This window comes from Lissotriton helveticus, chromosome 3_2 (genome assembly GCF_964261635.1).
Source record: "Lissotriton helveticus chromosome 3_2, aLisHel1.1, whole genome shotgun sequence".
NCBI lineage: Eukaryota > Metazoa > Chordata > Amphibia > Caudata > Salamandridae > Lissotriton > Lissotriton helveticus.
The window spans coordinates 487608895-487633396 of NC_136062.1; the positions used below are offsets into that span (position 1 = coordinate 487608895).

General features: G+C 43.8%; 1 protein-coding gene across 4 annotated transcripts in view; it reads left to right on the plus strand.

The window, feature by feature from the left end:
- Positions 1 to 24502, plus strand: part of LOC144826085 (para-nitrobenzyl esterase-like) — a 370560-nt gene that overhangs the window by 338883 nt on the left and 7175 nt on the right. For all 4 annotated transcript variants that reach the window (XM_078684441.1, XM_078684442.1, XM_078684439.1 and 1 more), the window contains exons 5-9: positions 384 to 586; positions 5568 to 5626; positions 5710 to 5883; positions 20690 to 20911; positions 21562 to 21708. In XM_078684441.1, coding sequence (XP_078540567.1) covers positions 384 to 586; positions 5568 to 5626; positions 5710 to 5883; positions 20690 to 20911; positions 21562 to 21704 — 801 coding nt within the window. In that variant the 3' untranslated portion in view covers positions 21705 to 21708. The remainder of the gene's footprint in view (positions 1 to 383; positions 587 to 5567; positions 5627 to 5709; positions 5884 to 20689; positions 20912 to 21561; positions 21709 to 24502) is intronic.

Sequence of the window (24502 nt, forward strand, 5' to 3'; positions counted from 1 at the left end):
TGGTCTTGCATTCAGGGTCTTGTTGAAGTTGCAGAGCTGCCGTATCGTGGGTTGCAGGAGTTCCCTTCCATGGGTTGTATCACTGAGGATGCATTGGTGGTCTTGCATTCAGGGCCTTGTTGAATTGCAGAGCAGGATTAGCGGGGTTTGCAGGAGTTCCCTTCCATGGATTGTATCACTGAGGATGCATTGGTGATGGCTGCATTCAGGGCCTTGTTGGAGTTGCAGGGCTGGACTAGCGTGGGTTGCAGGAGTTCCCTTCCATGGGTTGTAATACATGAGTGTGTGTTGTGTTGAGTGAAAGCACAATGGACCTTCCATTGTCTTGCCCTCTTTCTGTCTCACCTGCCCTCATGTTCTTTCTCTGGTTTCTCCTCATGAAGTCCATCCCATGGCTTGGGTACCCGTCCTGGTCAGGAGACGACCTCACAGACCTGCCGACGAAGGGAAGGCTCATCGGTCCCGTGGCCATCGTGGACGGGCATGTGCTGCCGGCGCCCCCGCTTGAGATCTGGGAGAAGAAGATGCCTGGGTACAGCGATGTCCCGTTTGTTGTTGGAACAACCATGCAGGAAGCTGAGTTCGGGTAAGACAGAGGTGATGGAGAAACACGGCCAACCCCTGAGAGATGGGGACAAAGACAGAGCAGAGGAACCCACTCTTTCCGCGTGTGGGCGGGGAGATGTTAGCTTCCCGTCTTCGGTGCAGCCTTTCATTACTCCCTTTCCCCCTGGTACTGACAAAACCCACAGCTGCTGGGTGTTATTCTGTACCTTCCACAGGTACAATAAAGAAGGTTCACCAGTACTTGGCTGAAGAGAGGGTACAGTCCTAGCTGTACTGGGTGGTGCTTCTTCTATGTGTGTGTGTGTGTGTGTCTCTGTGTGTGTCTCTGTGTGTGTTTCTGTGTGTGTGTCTGCGTGTGTGTGTGTCTGTGTGTGCTTGTGTGTCTGTGTGTGTCTCTGTGTGTGTGTCTGTGTGTGTGTGGGTGTGTGTGTGGGTGTGTCTGCGTGTGTGTGTGTGTGTGTGTGTGTCTGTGTGTGTGTGTGTCTCTGTGTGTGTGTCTGTGTGTGTGTATGTGTGTCTCTGTGTGTGTCTGTGTGTGTGTCTGTGTGTGTGTCTGTGTGTGTGTGTGTATGTGTGTGGGAGTGTGTGTCTGCGTGTCAGGGTGAGCGTCTGTGTGTGTCTCTGTGTCTCTGTGTCTGTGTGTCTGTGTGTCTGTGTGTCTGTGTGTCTGTGTCTGTGGGTGTGTGTCTGTGTGTGTGTGTCCCTGTGTCTGTGTGTGTGTGTATGTGTGTGTCTCTGTGTGTGTGTGTCTGTCTGTGTGTATGTGTGTGGGTGTGTGTGTCTGCGTGTCTAGGTGTGCGTCTGTGTGTGTGTGTCTCTGTGTCTGTGTGTCTGTGTGTGTGCCGGTCTGTGTCTGTGTGTGTGTCTGTGCGTGTGTGTGTCTCTGTGTTTGTGTGTGTGTCTGTGTCTGTGTGTGTGTGTCTGTGTGTGTCTGTGTGTGTGTGTCTGTTTGTGTGTCTGTGTGTGTGTATTTGTGTGTGTCTGTCTGAGTGTGTCTCTGTGTGTGTCTGTGTGTGTGTGTGTGTGTGTGTGTGCCTCTGTGTCTGTCTGTGTGTTTCTCTGTGTCTGTGTCTGTGTCTGTGTGTACCTCTGTGTTTGTGTGTGTGTCTGTGTGTCTGTGTGTCTGTGCATCCGTGTGTTTCTGTCTGTGTGTGTCTGTGACGGAAGCCTGAGGGTCACTGCTACCTGCCTATTCGCGAGTCCCTCTCTCATCTCCAGCTTTACCCAAGGAACGTTCAGTGCTTCCATTTTGTTTTTTGTAAATAAAGAATCTGTCCCATTAGGCAATAAACTCTATAACCAGGAAGAGTTATTAACGACAAATGTAATATCACTGAGGCATTTGTTGTGTCTTTTAATTAAAGTAAACCTTATCAAACCTCGCTGGGTGTCCCTGGACATACAAGAGGCTTGGACCACCCCTGCCGATTTACACTGCGTGTAACATCCCATCACCTTTGTATGTACTCCAGAGGCCAGGCTCTGCTTCTGCCTTGTGCCCTCACCAGGTCTGGGATGGCATGGGAGGGGTCCTGCTTGATATTCTAGTTTGAGCCCTCTGGCTCCCAAACTCTGCCAGCGGTCACTCTGTCTGACGCGTCAAGCTCCATCCAACCAATGAGAGCATTCCTTCTGTCTTTTAATCTGCTCACAACATGCATAAATGGCTCCTCCAGGGCTAACTAACGCCTTACACAAGGTGCAGGGTGGTATTGTTTGATCTGGAGATAAATGTACTGAAAATGATTATGTTAGTGAGGAAGGGGCTTCCTTGGAGTTAGGACGGAGTAGGCATCCCCCCAAAACCAGCGGATGCCTAGTTGACCACATTGTGGTTCCCCCACCTCATTGAGAAACATGGGAACCCCCAGGCTTCTGGCAGGAAACCTCACTTGACCCCACAGTCGCAGGCTCTTACCGGTGGTCCCAATGTCACAGGACCACCCACTGTGCAGCATTGGAAGGCTGGCTTCTGGAGCTGGTCTCCACTGTTTGGTGCAAGGAATGGTCCTTGCAAACATGAGGAGTGTGAGAAGTTGGCCTGGCATATGCTGTCCACTATTCTAGTGGGCACCTTGCACCAGTCCAAATGACCCTTATTGATGGTAGGTTAAAGACGATCTTTATAGAAAGCTCTCCTAGTGGTGGCTGTGGAGAGCAGCCTTCAGGTAACTCTGGAAGGAATGCAAAGCAGCTTGTTTTACCAGCCTATAATCTCTAGAATGACCAAATGAAAGGAGAACCACACCAGGTATATATATAAAATCTATGTATTTATTCCAAACACATCCCTCTAGTCTCTTTATGAGGCTAGAGGCGAAAGTGCATTCAGTAAACGTATTTAGCACACAGTAAATTAGCACAATATATTTGGAGCCCTAGCGGCGTACCAAACCATATACTAAGAAAGTGGAATAAGAACCAAGACTGACATAGATACAAGGCCTAGAGTCTTTAGAACCACTGGGGTCACCAGGAACCACCCAAAGTAGTGACACTGGGGACCCACGGGGACGCGTGCAGTGTTTAAACACAGCCGCGAATCACCAATAACTTCTATAGGGGAAGTCGTAGTTGGAATTTTAAAGATAAAGGACACTTAGAAGAGGACTTGGAGCAAACCCCTTTAGAACTAGGAGGTTTTAGAGTCAACACCCATGGGAGCACCGGAGTACTCGAGTTACTTCAAACAGGGAAGCCAGGTGCATAGGGGTCTTTTGATGTCGGGTTTCGTCGTAGGTTTCAATGGCGATCTGCTGCAAAGTGCTGCTGGTGTACAAGTGGAAAGTGTCCGGTGTAATCCAAGCCTGGATCGAAGATGAGAAGAACCTAAAAGCAGAGGGGACAGAATCTGGGTCACTTGCCAGTGACCAGGGGCATGATAGTCAAATGCCCACCGATGTCGGGGGATTTCAGGTGAAGGGGGTGAATATTGACTCTTCAGCCACGAGGACATGTCTCCTTCTAGAAGGGTGGAATTCTACCCCCGCCACCAGGACTAGTGGGGGGTAGGATTCCAAAGTGTTTGACACCAAACACGACATGTTTTCATGCAGCCATTCCAAAGTTAGCATTTAACGCGAGGTTATAATGCACTTAAGAGTATATGGTCTGGCTGCATCACAGAACAGCCTCAGAGAATAGGCTCCGAAAGCTGCAGAGGAGCTGTGCTCATGCATGGGCATCCTCTCACACAAAACCAAGCACTCTGCCTTCAGGATTGTAAGGCCTGCCATAGGAGTGACTGATAGGCTTATATGTGTCAGTGAATAAAGGTAGATATAGGTAATTTATATCTTAATAAACGGTGCATGCACCACCTTACCCAGGCTGCAGTAGCAGTCCTGTGGTGCCATTTTGGAAGGCTTCCGCCCCAGGTAGGCCTCTGGGGTACCTATGCCCTTAGTACCTAAGGTACCATACACTAGGGACTCACAAGGGTACCCCAGTAACCAAACTGGAGTGTTCCTAGTATATGCAATCAATTTAGAGAGGAAGCAGCTAGGCTGGGGTCCTGAATAGCAGGGCCCCAGGCAGACTAAAGTCGAGAAACAGTGAAACACCAGCAAAAAGTGGGGGTAGCCATGTTAAGCAGATCCTACTCTCCTACAAGCAGTATAGACATTTCCACTATTCCTTTGACTCAAACTCCAAGCACTTCAAGGACACTTATTTGTTTTGCCTTACAATTAAACCCCCTGCTTTGGGGTTTTGTTTCTGAAAACCCCAGAAATGCAGTCCTGGTTGTCATGAGATGGTGACTCGGCCTGCCCCCAAACTCCTTACACTGTGTTTGTTGAGAGGCACAGTTTTGGCCACAGTTCCCAACGAGAGCGACAAAGCACGTTTCAGTATGGTGACCAGCCTCTTCTGGGCCGGTTCAGGCTGGGCCACCTGCACCACAGCTAATTAGTGAGCCCCCTCGTATTTTTAATGAAGCCCTCAGCAAGCATCATAGAATTACAGGTCACTTTCATAATGCAATATAATTTAGAATCCTCAAAATTAAATCAACATCTATTACTTTACCATGATAAAAAAATTAATTAAATTCCTGTTATTTTCTACAGATTCAAATTTTATAAAACTTCATCTGAAAATGTCGAGTGACTGGATTACGTTGTAAAAAGGTGGCCTAAATTGCTCTTTTCACCAATGAATTATACATGAAAACCAGGACAGTACAGTAGTGTACCAGAGAGAACCTGAGGTTTTAACTCATAATCAATCTAGAGATCAAGTGGCAGGCAGTCGCTAATGTTAAATCAAGTCAACATATGTTTCGGTCTACTCCCGGGTGACCTTCTTCAGGACATGGTGAATGAGCTTTTATTAACTTTAGTGTGGCAGATATATTTCAATATTCCATTAACTTCAATGTAGCATATATATTTCAATCATCTTGAATTACATGTTTCAGATATGTACAGTCTAAATTGATTCTCCCTGCTTTAAATTGATTAGAGAGATCTTGATTCTGTAGTCATTAATCCATATTCTGCTCTGAGCTTTGCATTATCTTCATCCCTTTTCTGATCTACAAAAGCCTAGGATATGCTTCAAAGTCGGCTCTTTTGAGAGGTATCGGGTTCTCCGGGAATGTTGATCCCACTGATCCACTCTGCTACTAAATGGTACAAATTTCTAACTTTGGTCATTAAAAAGTATTTTTCACAAGTATCTGTGAGCACACAATGTTTTGAAAAGAGTTGAAAGGGGCGCTCTTGCACAAGTGATTTTCATATCAGTGCAGCCCCCTGAAGCCGTGATCCAGAGTTTTTGATATTATTGGGGTCACACACTTATCGTGGTAGCTGTGACCTCGCAGTGGGAGGAGTCAGAAAGCTGATTGGCATTGATAAGAATGGCTTTATAATCTGTCTTTAAACATTTGCTGAGGGTTACAATAAACATGGGATCCCGCCTGTTGACAGCTGTGGTTTATTGGACCAACATTCCTTATCTGACCAATGACCTGGGTCTACCTTTGGTTTCCTCAGCCCCCTGTACAGCAACATTTCATCCTGGACTGAAGAGGACTTCCGCTGGCAGGTGACAAGTAAGGCGCGTAGACTCTGCTTTCTTAAGGTGCTTGTAGCAGACACACTGAACAGCCTCTGAAGAGTTTCTTCTCTTCCACAGAACATCTGGACACGTTTGGGGGGACACTCACCAGTGAGGCCCTTAAACTCTACCCCCTGAGTGACTTCTGCAAGCAGCCGACGGAAGAGCGATGCATTGAGAAAGCCTACACGACCATGGTGTCAGACCTCAGGGCCACGTGCCCCAACTCAGACCTGGCCGGGCGAGCAGCAGGTGAGGGCACACTGGCAAGGCTGGTAGTCTGGCTGGGTCAAGTCTCATGTGCATCTAGCTGGCCTCTGTCTGGAGTGCCATACTCAGCAGAAAACACTCATCTGGAATGAGGCCCGAGTGACTGCCAGTGGCTGAGACTTTTGTAACCATTCACCCATCACCTTTATAGGCTATACGCTTCCTGACACACATGCATACACATGCACATGCAACCAGTGACACACATGTTTAAAAAAAGAATCAGCAACCAAGGGCCATATGTATGAAAAAAGAGTTTTGCGATTCTCAAATTGCAATTTTTAGCGAATCGCAATTAGAGAATCGCAAAATTCAATGTATGTAGGATTTGCAAACATTTTTGTAAATCCTACCTATTCCTTATTTGCGAATTCGAAATTGAGATTCGCAATTAAGGAATACCGTCCCATTCATTCCTATGGGCTAGGAGGCCCATAGGAATGAATGGGAACACATTCTCAATCTGCGATTAGCAATTAGAGAATAGCAAATTGAGAATGCAATTTCAAGGTTGCAAAGGTGCCAAAAGGACACCCTGTTGCACCCCTGAAATATGCATGTGTGCACATTTTGCGCACACACATGCCCTAAGGGCATGTATATGTGACATAGGGCACTTTTAAAAAGATTAAAAAAGTGCTTTTTTAAAGAAAATTGCAAATTACCAGCAACTTGAAGTTGGTGGCAATTTGCAATTCCTTAAGGCCAAATAGCAAATTTCTGGTGCTTCCAGAATTGCATTTAAGGAATCGCAATTTGCAATTCCTTAATTGCATTCACAAAATAGAGAACCGCAAATTTTGCGATTCTCCATTTTGCGATGGCCTTTTGAGATGATACATCCCAAAAGGCTTTTTCCCATTCGCAAACGGGCCGATTCTGAGAATCTGCCTGTTTGCAAACGGGAAAAAGGTTTGGTACATATGGCCCCAAGTCTCGCTCTTTTCCCGGAAATGCTCCGAGCATTTTGAACTCTTTACCTTGTGACCTTCGATGCAAGCCCTCCTTCACTAACTTCAAAAGAAACCTAAAACAACTCCTCATCAACAAATACTTTAACTCCTAGATTATTGACCTTGTTTAATTATCTCGTGTACAGGTCTAGTCCCGACGACCATAGGCCGTTTATCTGTTTTATGCTCTATATTAGATCCCCTCGAATTGCGTCTCTTGTTTTTGGTACTGCTTTTATTTTCTTTGATATTTAATATTTTCTATTTTGAATTCTCGTCCCGTCTTTTTTCACATGTCTGTTTTACTGTATGTTCTGGTCATGATCTTGTAAAGCGCTCTGATACCTTTGGGTCTAGCAAGTGCTATATAAAACATGGCTATGCAGTCCACCAAAGTCATAAACATCTCTCTGTGATGCCTTCTGCACACCTGTGGCTGACCCATGAGTCGGGGTGGAGATTGCAGACACGACTATTAACCAAAACTTGTGCCTTTATAGAATCCGCCGAGACTTGGCTCAACAACTCTCGACAAAATGTTGTGGACAGCCACCAACCTCACGTCTATTGTATGATAAGCCGTGATGGGGAAGACTGGGCTGGTGGAGAGATGTGTTTAGTACGTGAAGCTTCCCTGTGGCTATTTTCCTTCCTCCCAGAATTCATGCATTAAAATCAATCCATTCGATGTATCGCACATCAGACTAAATACCGTCTATCGCCAACCTGGCGACACCAAGACGGTCGTTGAACAGTGCATGGAACAAACTGGAATCAACTAAGGGCCTTATGTAGAGTTTGACTGGTGGGATACTCTGTCACAAACGTGTTGGCTATCCCGCCCGTAGTATGGCGAGCGCCATAGGCTACAATGAACGTGTGGTGCATCAGACGGGACGTCCGCCACGGTGCAGAGCAGGAATATCGTCAGGGAAATATCGTCTGACATAAATATCGCCACAGAAATATCGAATTGAAGAAATATCGATAACAAAAATATAGTTTGACCAGAATATCGACAGACAGGTAAGTAATATCGATAACAATAATATAGTTATAATAAATATCGTTTACAAAAATATAGTTTACAAAAATATCGATTTTTTAATAATGTCATGTATTTTAGTGTTTTTAATGAGAATTGTTTGTCATTTTAATATATGTTGTTGAATTTTAATAGTTATTAATGTATATTATGTTGAATTTTGTGTTATTAGTTCCGTAGCGGGTTGTGGGTTTATAGGGGAATAGGGTGGGAAGTAATTTAAATATATAAAATTAATTGATTAATTAATGTGTTAATTTAATAATTATTTGTTAATTAATTTCAATTAGTCAATTATTAATTAATTATGTTAATTAATTAATTATGTTAATTAATTATGTTAATTGTTTAATCAATTTTAGGTGTGTGTAGCGGAGTTTATATGTGTAAATGGTGTGAAGTAATTAAATTGTTATTGATTGATTATTAAATACTTTATAAACTAATTACCATTAATTAATTAGTAATTATTAATTGTAAATGTGTAATTAAATTTAGGTTTGTGTTGTGGTGTTTATAAGTGTATATGGTGTGAAATCTGTCAATTAAATAATTAATTAATTAATTAAAAAAATAATATAATTATCATTCATTAATTAGTAAATATTAAATGTAATTGTGTAATTATTTTTAGGTGTGTGGTGGATATTATAGTGTTAAATAATGTGTAAATATATATATTTTTTTCATTATCTTTGTTAATAATAAAATATTTAAATGTATATATTATTTATGTTTATATTGGAAATTAAATGTAATGAAAAATTTGATAGTTTGTTATTTTATTGTTTTGGGTTCCAGCGCTTTCCCTACTGTTGTACCCTGTGGAGTGGGAATAGTAATTTTCACCCCTACGCTATCCAACGCTTTCCCTACTGTTGCACTCTCTGGAGTGGGAATAGTAATTTTTACCCCTACGCTATCCAACGCTTTCCCTACTGTTGCACTCACTGGAGTGGGAATAGTAATTTTTACCCCTACGCTATCCAATGCTTTCCCTACTGTTGCACCCCCTGGAGTGGGAATAGTAATTTTTACTCCTACGCTAGCCAACGCTTTCCCTACTGTTGCACCCTCTGGAGTGGGAATAGTAATTTTTACCCCTACGCTATCCAGCGCTTTCCCTACTGTTGCACCCTTTGGAGTGGGAATAGTAATTTTTACCTCTACGCTATCCAACGCTTTCCCTACTGTTGCACTCACTGGAGTTGGAATAGTAATTTTCACCCCTACGCTATCCAACGCTTTCCCTACTGTTGCACTCTCTGGAGTGGGAATAGTAATTTTTACCCCTACGCTATCCAACGCTTTCCCTACTGTTGCACTCACTGGAGTGGGAATAGTAATTTTTACCCCTACGCTTATCCAATGCTTTCCCTACTGTTGCACTCTCTGGAGTGGGAATAGTAATTTTTACTCCTACGCTATCCCACGCTTTCCCTACTGTTGCACCCTCTGGAGTGGGAATAGTAATTTTCACCCCTACGCTATCCAGCGCTTTCCCTACAGTTGCACCCTTTGGAGTGGGAATAGTAATTTTTACCTCTACGCTATCCAGCGCTTTCCCTACTGTTGCACTCACTGGAGTTAGAATAGTAATTTTTACCCCTACGCTATCCAACGCTTTCCTTACTGTTGCACCCTCTGGAGTGGGAATAGTAATTTTTACCCCTTCGCTATCAAATGTTTTAACTACTAAGTTTTAATTTTGTTATTAAATGTATGTATTATTATTTTTAAATACTTTTATGTGTTAATTAAATATAGAAAATGTTATTTTATTCAAAATGTTTTATATATGTTTTTTAATATAATTATTAACGTTTATTAATTAAATAAAGAAAATAATAAATGTATTTAAGAAAATATATGTATATGTACACATTTATTAAGTTTATAATGATTAAATTAAGTTTATTTGTTATAAATAGTTAAAATATAAATGTAATGTCATTTATTTTGTTACTAATATTAATAATATTTAAATATTTAATTTAAATTATAATATTGTTTAAAGTCGATATTTTTTACATCTTTATTTTTTACATCTATATTTTTGAGTCGATATTATTGTACTTACCTGTTTAAGTATAGGGAGTCGATATTTTTGTAATCGATATTTTTACATCTATGTTTTTGTAAACTATATTTTTGTAATCGATATTTAAACATGGAACCGTCCGCCACATATGTAACTGTGGGCCTGATTCACAGAACTAACTTCAGTCAAAATCCTAAACTTACTACCATTTTGGTATTCACAGAAGGCACTTATTCAGTTCAGTATTCACAGAATTTAGGAGTCCTAACTTTAGGACTCCTAAATGCCTTCTGTGAATACCCAAAGTCTTAAAGTTAGGATTTTTCTCAGTTTAGGAGTAGTAAAGTTAGTACTCCGAACTTTAGGACTTCCAAACGGAGAAAAATCTTAACTTTAAGACTTTTGGTATTCAAAGAAGGCATTTAGGAGTCCTAAAGTTAGGACTCCTAACTTCTGTGAATACCGAAATGAGTAAGTGCCTTCTGTGAATACCAAAATGGTAGTAAGTTTAGGATTTTGTCTTAAGTTAGTTCTGTGAATCTGGCCCTGTGAGTACCAGCCTCCAATCTCTAAATAAGACCTTCATTCTTTTCGACTTAAAACATTTACCTAGGTGAATTTAATATCCCTTCAGGGGATTCCAATGGCGCAGTTGTCATTTGTTCTCTTCGTTCTTTGCGTTGTATTGATATTTTGTAACTATGCAGTAAACCTATGTAGATCAAAGGCTCTATACTGGATGTCAGCATCTTCATCTTTTCTCATGATTGGCGACTAAGGGCCATATGTAGGTAATGTTTGTTTTGCGATTCTCAAATTGCGATTTTTGGGGAATCTCAATTAGGGAACTGCAAAATGAAATGTAGGTAGGATCAGCATTTTTTTTGCGAATCCCAATTATTCCTTATTTGCGAATTGCGATTCGCAAATAAGGAACACCTTCTCATTCATTCCTATGGGCTAGAAGGCCCATAGGAATGAATTGGAAGACATTCTCAAATTGCGATTCTCAATTAGAGTATCGCAAATTGAGAATGCAATTTCAGGGTTGCAAGGGTGTCAATAGGACACCCTGTTGCACCCCTGAAATTTACATGTGTGCACATGTGGCCGACATACATGCCCTAAGGGATGTATGTGACCCACATAACACTTTGAAAGAATCTATGACATAATATCGAGAGACAGAATATAGACATACAAAAATATCGACACAAAAATATCGAAATCAAAAATATCGGAGTTCTATCTACATAAAGGTAAGTACAAAAATATGGCTGTGAACAAAGGGTTCAGGGAGCCTGAGGAGATTCCAATCCCCTCACGCTCCCAAAAGGCTTTGTTTTTTTTGTTAGAACATTCTGTCCTCTAGTGACAGAATGTTCTAATAGCCTTATAGTCCTTCGTAGATGGGCTATACCGCTATTAAAGTCCCTCTCCCTTGTTAAAGGCCCTCCCCTTCGGCTCGGGGCCTTTAACGCTGGAGAGGGCCTTTAATAGCTGGTATAGCCCTCTACGGCGGGCTATAAGGCTATATTAAAAAATTAATAACTAATACATACACATTTAAAATAAATTAAAAACTACATATAAATTAATATATATACTTACTCTACATATTGCAACAGTAGGAAAAGCGTTGGATAGTGTAGGGGAAAAATTACTATTCCCACTCCAGAGAGTGCAACAGTAGGGAAAGCATTGGATAGCGTAGAGGTAAAAAATACTATTCCCACTCCAGAGGGTGCAACAGTAGGGTAAGCGTTAGATAGCGGAGGGGTAAAAATTACTATTCCCACTCCAGAGAGTGCAACAGTAGGGAAAGCGTTCGATAGCGTAGGGGTAAAAATTACTATTCCCACTCCATAGAGTGCAACAGTAGGGAAAGCGTTGGATAGCGTAGGGGTAAAAATTAATATTCCCACTCCAGAGAGTGCAACAGTAGGGAACGCGTCGGATAGCGTTGGGGTAAAAATTACTATTCCCACTCCAGAGAGTGCAACAGTAGGGAAAGCGTTGGATAGCGTAGGGGTAAAAATTACTATTCCCACTCCAAAGGGTGCAACAGTAGGGAAAGCGTTGGATAGCGTAGGGGTGAAAATTACTATTCCCACTCCAAAGGGTGCAACAGTAGGGAAAGCGTTGGATAGCGTAGGGGTAAAAATTACTATTCCCACTCCAGAGGGTGCAACAGTAGGGAAAGCGTTGGATAGCGTAGGGGTAAAAATTACTATTCCCACTCCAGAGAGTGCAACTGTAGGGAAAGCGTTGGATAGCGTAGGGGTAAAAATTACTATTCCCACTCCAGAGAGTGCAACAGTAGGGAAAGCGTTGGATAGCGTAGGGGTAAAAATTACTATTCCCACTCCAAAGGGTGCAACAGTAGGGAAAGCGTTGGATAGCTTAGGGGTAAAAATTACTATTCCCACTCCAAAGGGTGCAACAGTAGGGAAAGCGTTGGATAGCGTAGGGGTAAAAATTACTATTCCCACTCCAGAGGGTGCAACAGTAGGGAAAGCGTTGGATAGCGTAGGGGTAAAAATGACTATTCCCACTCCAGAGAGTGCAACAGTAGGGAAAGCGTTGGATAGCGTAGGGGTAAAAATTACTATTCCCACTCCAGAGAGTCAACAGTAGGGAAAGCGTTGGATAGCATAGGGGTAAAATTACTATTCCCACTCCAGAGAGTGCAACAGTAGGGAAAGCGTTGGATAGTGTAGGGGTAAAAATTACTATTCCCACTCCAGAGAGTGCAACAGTAGGGAAAGCGTTGGATAGCGTAAGGGTAAAAATTACTATTCCCACTCCAAAGGGTGCAACAGTAGGGAAAGCGTTGGATAGCGTAGGGGTAAAAATTACTATTCCCACTCCAAAGGGTGCAACAGTAGGGAAAGCGTTGGATAGCGTAGGGGTTAAAATTACTATTCCCACTCCAAAGGGTGCAACAGTAGGGAAAGCGTTGGATAGCGTAGGGGTAAAAATTACTATTCCCACTCCAGAGAGTGCAACAGTAGGGAAAGCGTTGGATAGCGTAGGGGTAAAAAGTATTATTCCCACTCCAGAGAGTCAACAGTAGGGAAAGCGTTGGATAGCGTAGGGGTAAAAATTACTATTCCCACTCCAGAGAGTGCAACAGTAGGGAAAGCGTTGGATAGCGTAAGGGTAAAAATTACTATTCCCACTCCAAAGGGTGCTTCAGTAGGGAAAGCGTTGGATAGCGTAGGGGTAAAAATTACTATTCCCACTCCAAAGGGTGCAACAGTAGGGAAAGCGTTGGATAGCGTAGGGCTTAAAATTACTATTCCCACTCCAAAGGGTGCAACAGTAGGGAAAGTGTTGGATAGCAGGTAGGAATAATTTACTATTCCCACTCCACCAAATGTAACAGTAGAGAAAGCGTTGGATAACGTAGGGGTACAAATTACTATTCCCACTCCAGAGGGTGCAACAGTAGGGAAAGAGTTGGATAGCGTAGGGGTAAAAATTACTATTCCCACTCCAGAGGGTGCAATAGTAGGGAAAGCGTTGGATAGAATGGGGTAAAAATTACTTCCCACACTACTCCCCCTTTAACACACAACACACTACACATACAAAAAAACACAATTAATATAAATATCAATTAATAAATTAATAACAATTAATATTAAATTGATGTAATTATAAATTAGCTAATTCACACATATTAATTATCAATTAATAATTAATTACCAATTAATTAACAAGATATTTACAAGAAAAAACAATATTTATTAATAAATTATTTATAATTAATATTATGAAATAATTAAAAAAACTAATAACCAATTAATTAATTAACGATTAATTAACAATAAATACCAATAAATAAATACAATCTGTTTAATTAATTTAATTTAATTATGTTACACCCTTTTCCCCTATAAACACACAACACACTACACATAAATAAATCACATAAAAAATGTAATTGTCATTTAATCACTTAATAATAATTAATTACCAATTAATTAATAATTAGCAAGAACAAAAAATTAAAAATATTAGTACATTAACTCTAATTAATTTAATTAATTAATTAATTAATAATAATTAATTACCAATTGATTATTAATTAACAATAAAATAAAATAATAAACATTACTAAATTAACTCTAATTAATTTAATTAACTAATTAATAATAATTAATTACCAATTAATTATTAATTAACAATAACAAAAAATAATAAATACTACTACATTAACTCTAATTCATTTAATTAACTAATTAATAATAATTAATTACCAATTAATTATTAATTATTAATTATTTATTAATCAAACATATTTTAAAAACATATTAATCAATTAATTATAATTAAATTACTTCCCAGCCTATTCCCCTATAAACCCACAACCCGCTCTGATACTAAAACGCAAAATGTAAACAAATTTACTAATTCTAAACATACATTAAAAAACATGTTTAACAAACATATAAACAACATAATAAAATACATAACACTAAACAAAATTTCGATATTACTAACATACATACCTTAATATCGATATTCTGTCTATCGATATTATTGCACATCGATATTCTATACCATCAAAATTAAAACATCGATATTATTGTATATCGATATTTTAATTTCGATATTTTGTCTCTCTACCCTTTGAAAAATGCCAAAAAGTGAATTTTTCAAAGAAATCGCAATTTACCACCAACCTGAAGTTAGTGGTAATTTGCGATTCCTTAAGCCACAATTCGTACAACTTGGGTGCTTCCTACATTGCATTTAAGGAATTGCAATTTGCTATTCCTTAAATGCAATCGCAAAATAAGGAATCGCAAATTTTGTGATTCCTTATTTTGCGTGTGGCTTTTTGTGTGCTACATAGCACACTGCCCTAATTGCGATTGCAAACGCTGAAATTCTGAAAATTTCAGCATTTGCGATCGCAATGGGGCTACCTACATATGGCCCTAAATTAAGGTAGACTGGTCTTAAAGCTCCCAGGTCGTGTTCTCGTTCATTTTTAAGGAAAACAAAACCATAGGCCAGCCTGATACAGAACTCACTAGGGTCTGTGACACCAAAAACTCTGATAGAAACAAACTTGCAGAGATGGACTCGAAAATCCTGCCTCTAATTTGTAACATTGACACCAGGTTCAATAAATGCATTATTGAATTTCTGGGTTTTGCTTCTCTTAGGATCAAAATAAAAAGTCCTAAACCTTGGGGTTCATTGTTCTATGAAATTTTTTTTGAAGAGAGGAAACCCCCAATTACATCGGATGACTGCTGGAAACAAACTTCCTTAATCCGTGATTTAGATGAGTTGAGGACAACAAACAGACATTATAATAAAAATATTTTTAAAACAATACCCTCCCACTACAAATCGCTGATTGTCACTGCATGAAATCACTCCTTGCAGTTGTGAGATCGGCTAAGAGTCCATGATCGTATTCGAGAGTCTGTGATCTGTCTGAGTCGGCAGTTCTTTAAATTCTTTGATCATAAAGTCAGATCATTTCAACTCTCGATGCAACATCGCAAACTCTATCTCTCTTACCCCCAGATGCATCAAGCATCCATTTTGCGATTTCTTATTAGCGAAAAATAAGGAATCACTAATAAGGAATAGCAAAATGCTATGCAAGAAGAAATCACTTTAAAAATAGCGATTTCTTAAAATTCCTCAATTGCGACTCGCAAATTGCGAGTCGCAATTAAGGAATACCTCCCCATTCATTCCTATTGGCCTAGAGGCCCATAGGAATGAATGGGAAGACATTCTCAATTTGCGAATCGCAATTAGCGAATCGCAAAATGAGAATGCGATTTCAAGGGTGCAGGGGTGTCCAAAGGACACCCTGTGCACCCCTGAAATTGATCTGTGCACATATGTTGCGCACACACATGCCCTTAGGGCATGTGTGCGCGCAACATGAAACTATTTTTCTAAGTTTTTGCAAATTACCATGAAGTTGAACTTCATGGTAATTTGCGAGTCCTATTAGCGAAATCGCTTTTTTAAAAACTTTTATGCATTGCATTTAAGGAATCTCAATTTGAGATTCCTTAAATGCAAGTAATCGCAATTTAGCGAACTCTTAATTTGCTATTTTTGCATTTGGGCTGATGCATCCCAAATGCAAAAATACTGGTCGCAAAGGGGCAGATTCTGAGAATCTGCCCCTTTGTGAGCGGTTTTTAGCTTCATGCATCTGGGCCTTAGTAGCCTATGGCTGCCGCTGAGAGTCAAGTGATGTTGTGAGTTGTTGAGTTGTTGAGTTCTTATCATGTTGTTCATCCACACCGCCTCCCTCAGAAGTATGTGCAGCCACCATTGCTACCACCAAGAGTCACGTGGTCATCAAGGTTCCCCACAGTCCCACCCTGAGAAGCCTGTGGCTGCCGCCACCGCTACGGTCGAGGCTGTGGCCGCCGCCATCGCCACCACTGAGAGTTGGGTGCTGAAACGGTTGTTCTTGGCCCAGTTGGCAGAGTCCTAGCAGGACGGATCCTGGAACATCAGTCAAACAAGCTCCGCCCCACGGTTGAGGACCACTGGCCCCTACTTCCATCTTACACCCTCAGGCTATGATTGGCCAATGCATGCTTGGATGAATGAATGAATATTCAAGCCTTGTGTGCAGTGAAATATCTCTTTCAGGGGGCCTGGGTATGCACCCTCAAGCATGTTGCAGGAGCTGTGAAACCCCTGTCTACACATCTGTGTGACAGTCTATGTGTACATTGTATGTCACACACAGGCTCCAGGACCTGCCCAAGCCTGACAATCTGTAGACAATCCAATGTTCATCTCCTCAGTGGGTTTTCAGCCTGTTTCTTTTTTCAGCCAATCAGAATGCAAACCTTCAACAAGATGAATAAGGATTCTCATACACTATAAAATTTCATTTATTAGATAACTATAGTTTAGAACTTCAGAAAAGTTTGGGTATAGTGTAGTGTTTAGTAGAGTTCAACACTATATCAATTTGTGACACTCTTGTGATTTGTTGAGATTATACCCTGATTTTATTCAGATCTCATGGTACCGCACGTCCCTTCATTTACGGGTTCTTTAAGACCCATGCAGCAGTGGTAGTACTAGCGTCCCTGACAATTCCCACCACCTCCCAGTCGACCATACAGACATGCATAACATGCAAAACTGGGCTAATTATGCCCAAGCATCAGGCAAAAATAAGTTGTTTGCAGATTTTTTTCCTATTATTTACCCTGATCTGTAAATTAGGCAAACCCCATTGTAAGTGCCTCCAATGCACTTTGCTCTGAAATGATCGGAAGTGATTTTGCAGCCGATTTTAAATCTAAATGTCCAAGTTAGTGATGCCCGACCGCGATAGTACCTGGGCCTCCCACACTACAAGGCGTGGACTGCGACAACACTCTGAGCTCCAAGCAAACTACAACTTGGCTCATTCTTTCGTCAAGTTTGCTCTTCATTCAGACCTTTATTCGCCATAAATGCTAACAGTACCAAATACAGTTGAAAGTGAGCTGTTACCAGGGACGCAGTGTCTTGGCGCTATGCTTGACAGCTGTACTAGCCTACTCTAATTAAAATCCTCAGTGAAGTTCTAAGACGAAGGGAAGAGCTGTCACTTATTTTCAGAAGTTCAAGGGGCTGTCCAAAGACCTAAGAAAGGATGAGATCTCATTCCATTACCAAGCAGCCGTCATTGAAGGAGCGCGGCCCCGTGTTTGGGAGCGACAGACCCCGAGTACTGGCACAGGGCTAGCAGCAGAATATGGACAATAGGCAATGTAGCAATTGAACATAGTGCGAATAAAAGCCGCTCTTCGACTGTTGATCAGTCTATAGCAAAGGAGCGAAGCTCCCTCGGCCGCAGCGACTAGACCCAATAATTTCCCCTGAACAGTCTAGGGTGGAATTTTATATCAATGAAAGATTGTGAAGGTGATAAACCAGGAGATGCAAAGGTCCATCTGAGACCGTACAGTGAACTTGGCTACAACAGAAGAAACAGGTCAGTAGAAGTTGAGGCAACTTTCTGGATGTTGTCCTTCAAAAAGATCAAAGTTGAAAATGACACCAAGATCCTGGCCTGACTTGGCTGGAAAAGAGACGTCTCATGTAATGAGAACAGTTCTGAGATCCTCCATATTAGAGGTTCTTCTCTCTTTGTTTATATTGTCCCTTTGATACTCTCGGGTCTGCCTTATCTCGACCAATTGATGTCATCACAGTCGAGGGGCGTCTTTCCTCACCTCATACGCCTCGCGCAACTGCCTTTCCAGTAACCTGGTTTTGTTTGCCTTTTTCCATACAGCACTCTGGTACCCCCAGGTCATGTACGCGCTTTATAAAACTCTCAATAAATACATGAATAAACCCCTGTGCAGAATCACTTGTTCAAGCAGGTAGAGGGGTGCCAATGACCATCTCTTCCTTGGTGCCAGCCTTCAATCTGAGGACTTTGTCATCCACTCTGCTGACCACAACAGACAGTCAAGCCCTGAGGCCTTGCTGTCTATCAGTGTGGATAATAAATTGGGCGCCATCGGCATATATCAAGCGGTGATCCTCAAGGACACGATACATGTTACCAAGAGGGGAGATATGTAGATAACTGCGTCGGACAAAGCTGTGCAGCAGCTTGCTCTACAGAGGTCAGTGGATTGAATTCAGACTTAAAAAGCAGCATAAAATCACATGAGAGCGATTGGCCAGGAAAGAATCCGTCATTGGTGGAAAGTTAGTCAAGATGGCCGCCGCCGCCATATTTGTTTTCAGAGGAATCACTCCTGCTTCCTACCAAGAGGGCGGCGCCACTCCACCACAAAGCAATTCATTTACAGATGTGGCAAGGATTGGAGCAATGCTGGTAGAATAAAAAACCCCCTCTCAAACTTAGATGTGTAAAATAGGTCTTTTTCCCGTTGAAGTTAAAAGCTTATCCTGATGCCTAAAGTGTTCTAAACTCAAGCCATCAAGTTCTTTTCAAATAACATGTATTTTCTTTCTAATTTAAAGAGAAGCATCCAATCCCAAAGATGTTGTGGTCTAGTTGAGATGATTTCAACCCCTTCCTTTCGTCGTTAGCATTTCTGTCTGACTTCCCACACTTGTATAGTGCCTTTACCCCATGGGGTCTCTTGGCGCTGCCCGTTCCTCATTCTGGATCCGTCAAGGGTGGAGATGAGCTGCAGCGGATCGCCCTGGATACTGGATTCGGATACCAGATAAGTCCGTTGTCTGGGAGTGGGGGCTGGCGTCCTCTGGAGTGATGGGGCCCCTACCCCCTGGAGTGATGGGGCCCCTGCTCCCTTGAGGGATGGGCCCCCCTCTAGCGATGGGGCCCTCCTGCCCCCTGGAGTGTTGGGGCCCTCCTGCCCCCTGGAGTGATGGGGCCCTCCTGCCCCCTGGAGTGTTGGGGCCCTCCTGCCCCCTGGAGTGATGGGGCCCTCCTGCCCCCTGGAGTGATGGGGCCCTCCTGCCCCCTGGAGTGATGGGGCCCTCTGCCCCCTAGAGTGATGGGGCCCTCCTGCCCCCTGGAGTGATGGGGCCCTCTGCCCCCTGGAGTGATGGGGCCCTCTGCCCCTAGAGTGATGGGGCCCTCCTGCCCCCTGGAGTGATGGGGCCCTCTGCCCCCTGGAGTGATGGGGCCCTCTGCCCCTAGAGTGATGGGGCCCTCCTGCCCCCTGGAGTGATCGGGCCCTGTCCCCTAGAGTGATGGGGCCCTGCCCCATGGAGTGATGGGGCCCTGCCCCCTAGATTTATGGGGCCCCTGCCCCCTAGAGTTATGGGTCCCCTTCCCCCTGGAGTGATGGGGCCAGGGCCCTCCTGCCCCCTGGAGTGATGGGGCTCCTGCCCCCTGGAGTGATGGGGCCCTGCCCCCTGGAGTGATGGGGCCAGGGCCCTCCTGTGGTTGTCTTTGAAAGATACAACAGCTCGGTATTCACTCTGTCTTCTGGTAAGAGTCGTTTGTACAAATCTCACATCAACCCAAAGCAGCGAGCGCCTGAGATCTGGCAGGAAGCAGCCAATGACTGCACACGTGCATGTCCTCCTCTCCAGCTGGTTCCTCTGTGCCCCCCACTTAAACCAGCCCCCACCAGTCCTGGTAATGTACTGTTCCCCTCCAGCACCAGCCCATCTAGACAGAGCTCTCTCTGGGGGCCTTGCTGCAATAACTGCATGTTCCCTCCTGGCGAGCGGCTGCAGCCTCGCCTCGCCCATGCCTGGGTATCCTGTATTTTCAGTGCAATAGGTGCTTGGTCTACGTCATATGGGTCGCATTGTGTCCAGTTAGATGTTGTTCTACCAAGAATTGAGCTATCCCTTGTACCTTCTTTCTCCATCTTCTCACTGTCTGTCACTCCAGGTTCTCTGTCCAGTGTTTCTTGTGCATCTCTCTCTTCGTTTTCTTGTTGACTTTTATCTCAATGTTATTTTATTCCTAGTTCTTTCTATTTTCTCATTCTATATTCTCTCTCCTTTGTCCTTCCCATCCCCTCTAACTCTCTCACTTTGCTTCTTTCCTCTTCCTTTTCCTTCCGTTCTTTCATTTTCTTTTCACTTTTGTTCCCTTACCTTCCCTTTCCTCCCCTTTCCTCCCCTTTCCTTTACCCCTTTCTTCTCCCCTTTATCTTCCCTGGTCTGTCCTCCTCTGCATCCCATTCTATCTATATTCATTTATCTCTGATCGTCTCTCTTGATTGTTGTGATTCTGCGGGTTTTAAGCCCTGACTTTGCTCATTGGTGCCGCTGTGCTGTTTTCAGCCACCCTCTCCAGCCCAGTCTATCGCTACGTGGTGACGTACACGCCTTCACGCCCAGCACTCCCCTCGTCCATCCTGCCCTTTGACAGCTGGTTTTCTTACCACATACTGGATGTCTTCGCTTTATATGGCAGCCTGAACCTCGCCCAGACTGTGACGACAGTGGCTGATCGCGACTTCGAGAGGCTTGTGAGAAAATACCTCGTCCATTTCGCCAAGAATGGTAAGTTCATGGTGACCCCAAGAATGTTTGTTTCATGATGACCCCAAGAACGGAGAGTTCATATTGAACCCATGAATTATAGGTTTAAGGGAAATCCAAGAATGATAATTTTCTGGTGACCCAAGAATGGTAAGTTCCAGTTTAGTGATGACTTCTGAGAAAGTACCTTGACTTCTTTGCTGGGGGTGATGGGCAGAGCAGGGGTGATGGGCAGAGCAGGGGTGATGGGTAGAGATCTGAGGGTGCTCAGCAGAGAGCGAAGGGTGAGGGACAACGCTGGGGGTGATGGGCAGATACCTGAGGGTGATGGGCAGAGATGTGAGGGTGATGGCAGGGAGTGGAGGGTGATGGCAGAGATCTGAGGGTGAGGGCAGAGATCTGAGGGTGATGGGCAGAGAGTGGAGGGTGATGGCAGAGATCTGAGGGTGATGGGCAGGGATCTGAGGGTGATGGGCAGAGATCTGAGGGTGATGGGCAGAGATCTGAGGGTGATGGCAGAGATCTGAGGGTGATGGCAGAGAGCTCAGGTGATGGAAAGAGAGCTCATGGTGATGGTTTGAGAGCTCAGGTGCTGGGCAGAGAGTTAGGTGCCAAGGCGGAGCTGCAGCGTCTCTGTATGAACACACACTGACTGTCTCCTTCCTCTGCAGGTGCGATGCCCCCAGAGTGGCCGGCCTACCCCAGTCACACAGCCCTACTCGCCACCTCACTGACTGTGGTGCCCGAGTACTACCCGGACCGGTGCGCCCTCTGGAAGAAGAATGGGCTCTTCGCCTACGCCTGGATGAACTGAGCAGGTGACGCTGGGGAGAGGGAAGGGCTCAGAGGGGGAGAGTTTGGGGGTAGGGGCAATAGGGTGGAGTGCTAAGGAGTGAGACAGGGACCAAGGTGCAGGCCTGGGTGCAAGAGGCAGTGTCCTGTGGCATTGTTGAGGTAAGTCCTGCGCATTGAATGCACTAGAACCTACTTGAATGAAACCTTGCTTCGCGGTTGCTTCCTTGAGCAAAGACCTTGAATGTAAGATGAACTTCTGTCAACTTAGAGACTGTCAGATGTTTGTGGGGTCCATCCAAATTTACTTTGGACCCCTCCAGAAGATGATTCCTCTGGCGCAGTCTGGGGAGCTCTCAGCCTGGCTGGACCTGAGGGATACGAACTTTAACATCACCCAATTCTCTGACCCTCTTTCGGTTCCTCCGATGCGCTGTTGGGGACCTCCAGTTCCAGGTTCTGCCGTTCAGGTTGAAGTCTGCACCCCGTGTGTTTACAAAGGCCCTGGCTCCCCAGGTGAGGTCCTTCCGTTAGCATCCTTATCTCGGTGACAGGATAGTTTCTACAGGGCTCGTCCCTGTGGTGGAAGCTGCCACCGCCTGTTGTTACCATCTGTTGAGACATGACAGGTTTCTTATTAGCTTGTCCATGTCACACCTGGTGCAGAACAAGGGTTTTCAGTTCATAGGTGCCCTGAGACTTCAGCTTCCAAACTGAGCCTTCATTTGTGGTACCTTCTCCTCCAGAGAACAGTGCTCACAAATGGCTGCACGTAGAGGGTGGTATGCCAGTCTCCCTCCTTAGACACCAGGGGGCATATGTACCTGCCCCAGTCGCTACCACAACGTCGCGTTTATCGACGTTGTGGTGGTGATAGGGGCTTAGCCTTATTTACAAGGCAGAGTTAAGCCACTTAACATGACTTAACCCTGCCTTGTACATAAGGCCCCCTCCAAAGCTATGCTTTGCGTGAAAGGGGTGGGGAGTGGGTGTTTCGGTGCTATATGCAAATCCATCTTGACCCAGTGCCTCATGGGAACAGTCCCGCCCGAACTGCCAAACCAGGTCTTCCCTGAACCGAGAACAAGCTTCCTGGGACCGGTTTCTGGGTAACACCCTTCATCAGCCAGGCAAGCTTGAATCCAGTGGCAAAGTAAGCAAGGGACCCACGTCGGGGCATAATCTGTCAACTTAGGGCGAACTAAGCAAACACAAGGAGATGATGGACGGAGCGCTGAATCTTTTCAGAAACTCACCCCCAGTCACAGATCTGGGTTGAATCCGTCCATCATCTCCTTGTGTTTGCCTAATTCAGGTAGGGAAATTAATTTCCAATACTTCTATTAGGTGCGCCTTAGATGCAGCAGACGCAGCAGCCCGTGCACTCAACACCAGTGTGTTGCTATGAAGACATGCTTGGCTCAGAATTTCCAGACCAACCCTTTCATAAAGAGCATCTATTCGGCCCTACAGTGGACACTTCTTCAGAGAAGATGAAAAAAGACACTGAGGTCACAAAATCCATGGGGGCTTTGCGACTCCCTGCCAATCGGGGTTCCTATCAACACTTCTTTTACAGGGGTGGCTCCAAAAACACTTCATCACAGGATCCCTCCTTTTACAAGGGCAATAATGAATCGCCCTCGTCGAGAGGTTACTTTAGAGGAGGATTTAGAGGGAACAATGGCAAGGAAAGAGGCAGAGGTAACTCCACATGCACCTCCCCTGCAAACACCAAACAGTGACTTCCTTCCTCTACCCCCGATCATCCACTCCTGTCGGGGGACTTATATCCCCATTTCTACCCGTCTGGAATACAATCACCTCAGACAGATGAGTTTTACAAATGATCCAATATGGTTATTGCCTCGAACTTACAAGCACTCCCCAAAACATTCCTCCAAGATCACACACAATGTCAGAGGAACATCTTGACCTTCTCAAACAACAAGTTCTTTCTCTGTTGCAAAAGTGAGCTATAGAACCAGTCCCATTACAATATCAAGGGGCAGGTTTATACTCCCTATATTTCTTAATTCCCCCAAAAGACGGCTCTCTCAGACCTATACTGGACCTCTGAGACCTTAATCTATACATCCAAATGGATCACTTCCATATTGTAACACTCCAACAAGTACTCCCACTCCTTCAGCAAGACGACTTTCTGTCAACTTTAGCTTTAAAGGCCACCTACTTCCACATCCCGATACACCCCGCTCACTGCAAATACCTCAGGTGTGTGGTAGGTGGGCAACATTACCAATTCAGAGTACTCCCATTCGGAGTCACCACCGCACCCAGGGTTTTCACCAAATGCCTGTCAGTAGTCGCAGCTTATCCACGAAGACAACACATTCACATCTTCCCATACTTAGACGACTGGCTCATAAAAGCAAGCTCGCAAGAAAGCTGTCTACGACATAGTCACAAAACAGTGCAGCTGCTCCACGGTCTTGGATTCTCAGTGAATCTATCCGTGTCCCATCTCCATCCCTATAGCACGCAGGCGTCCTTGGGAGCCACTATAGATACACAAAAAGCTGTGGCCTATCCCAATTCTCCCAGAATCTGCGACATTCATACTCTACTGTCCCAGTTCCAGCCTTACCACTCATTGCCAGCTCGAGCGTTAATGCAGTTACTAGGAATCATGGCTTCAATTTAATTCAATTCAATTCAAAAATTTATATAGCGCGCTACATACCTAGAGGGTCTCAAGGCGCTTGGAAAAGGGTGGGGGATTACTTGTCAAATACCCAGGTTTTAAGTTGCTTTCTGAATGTAAGGTGGTTCTGAGTGAGGCGAAGGTGAATGGGCAGT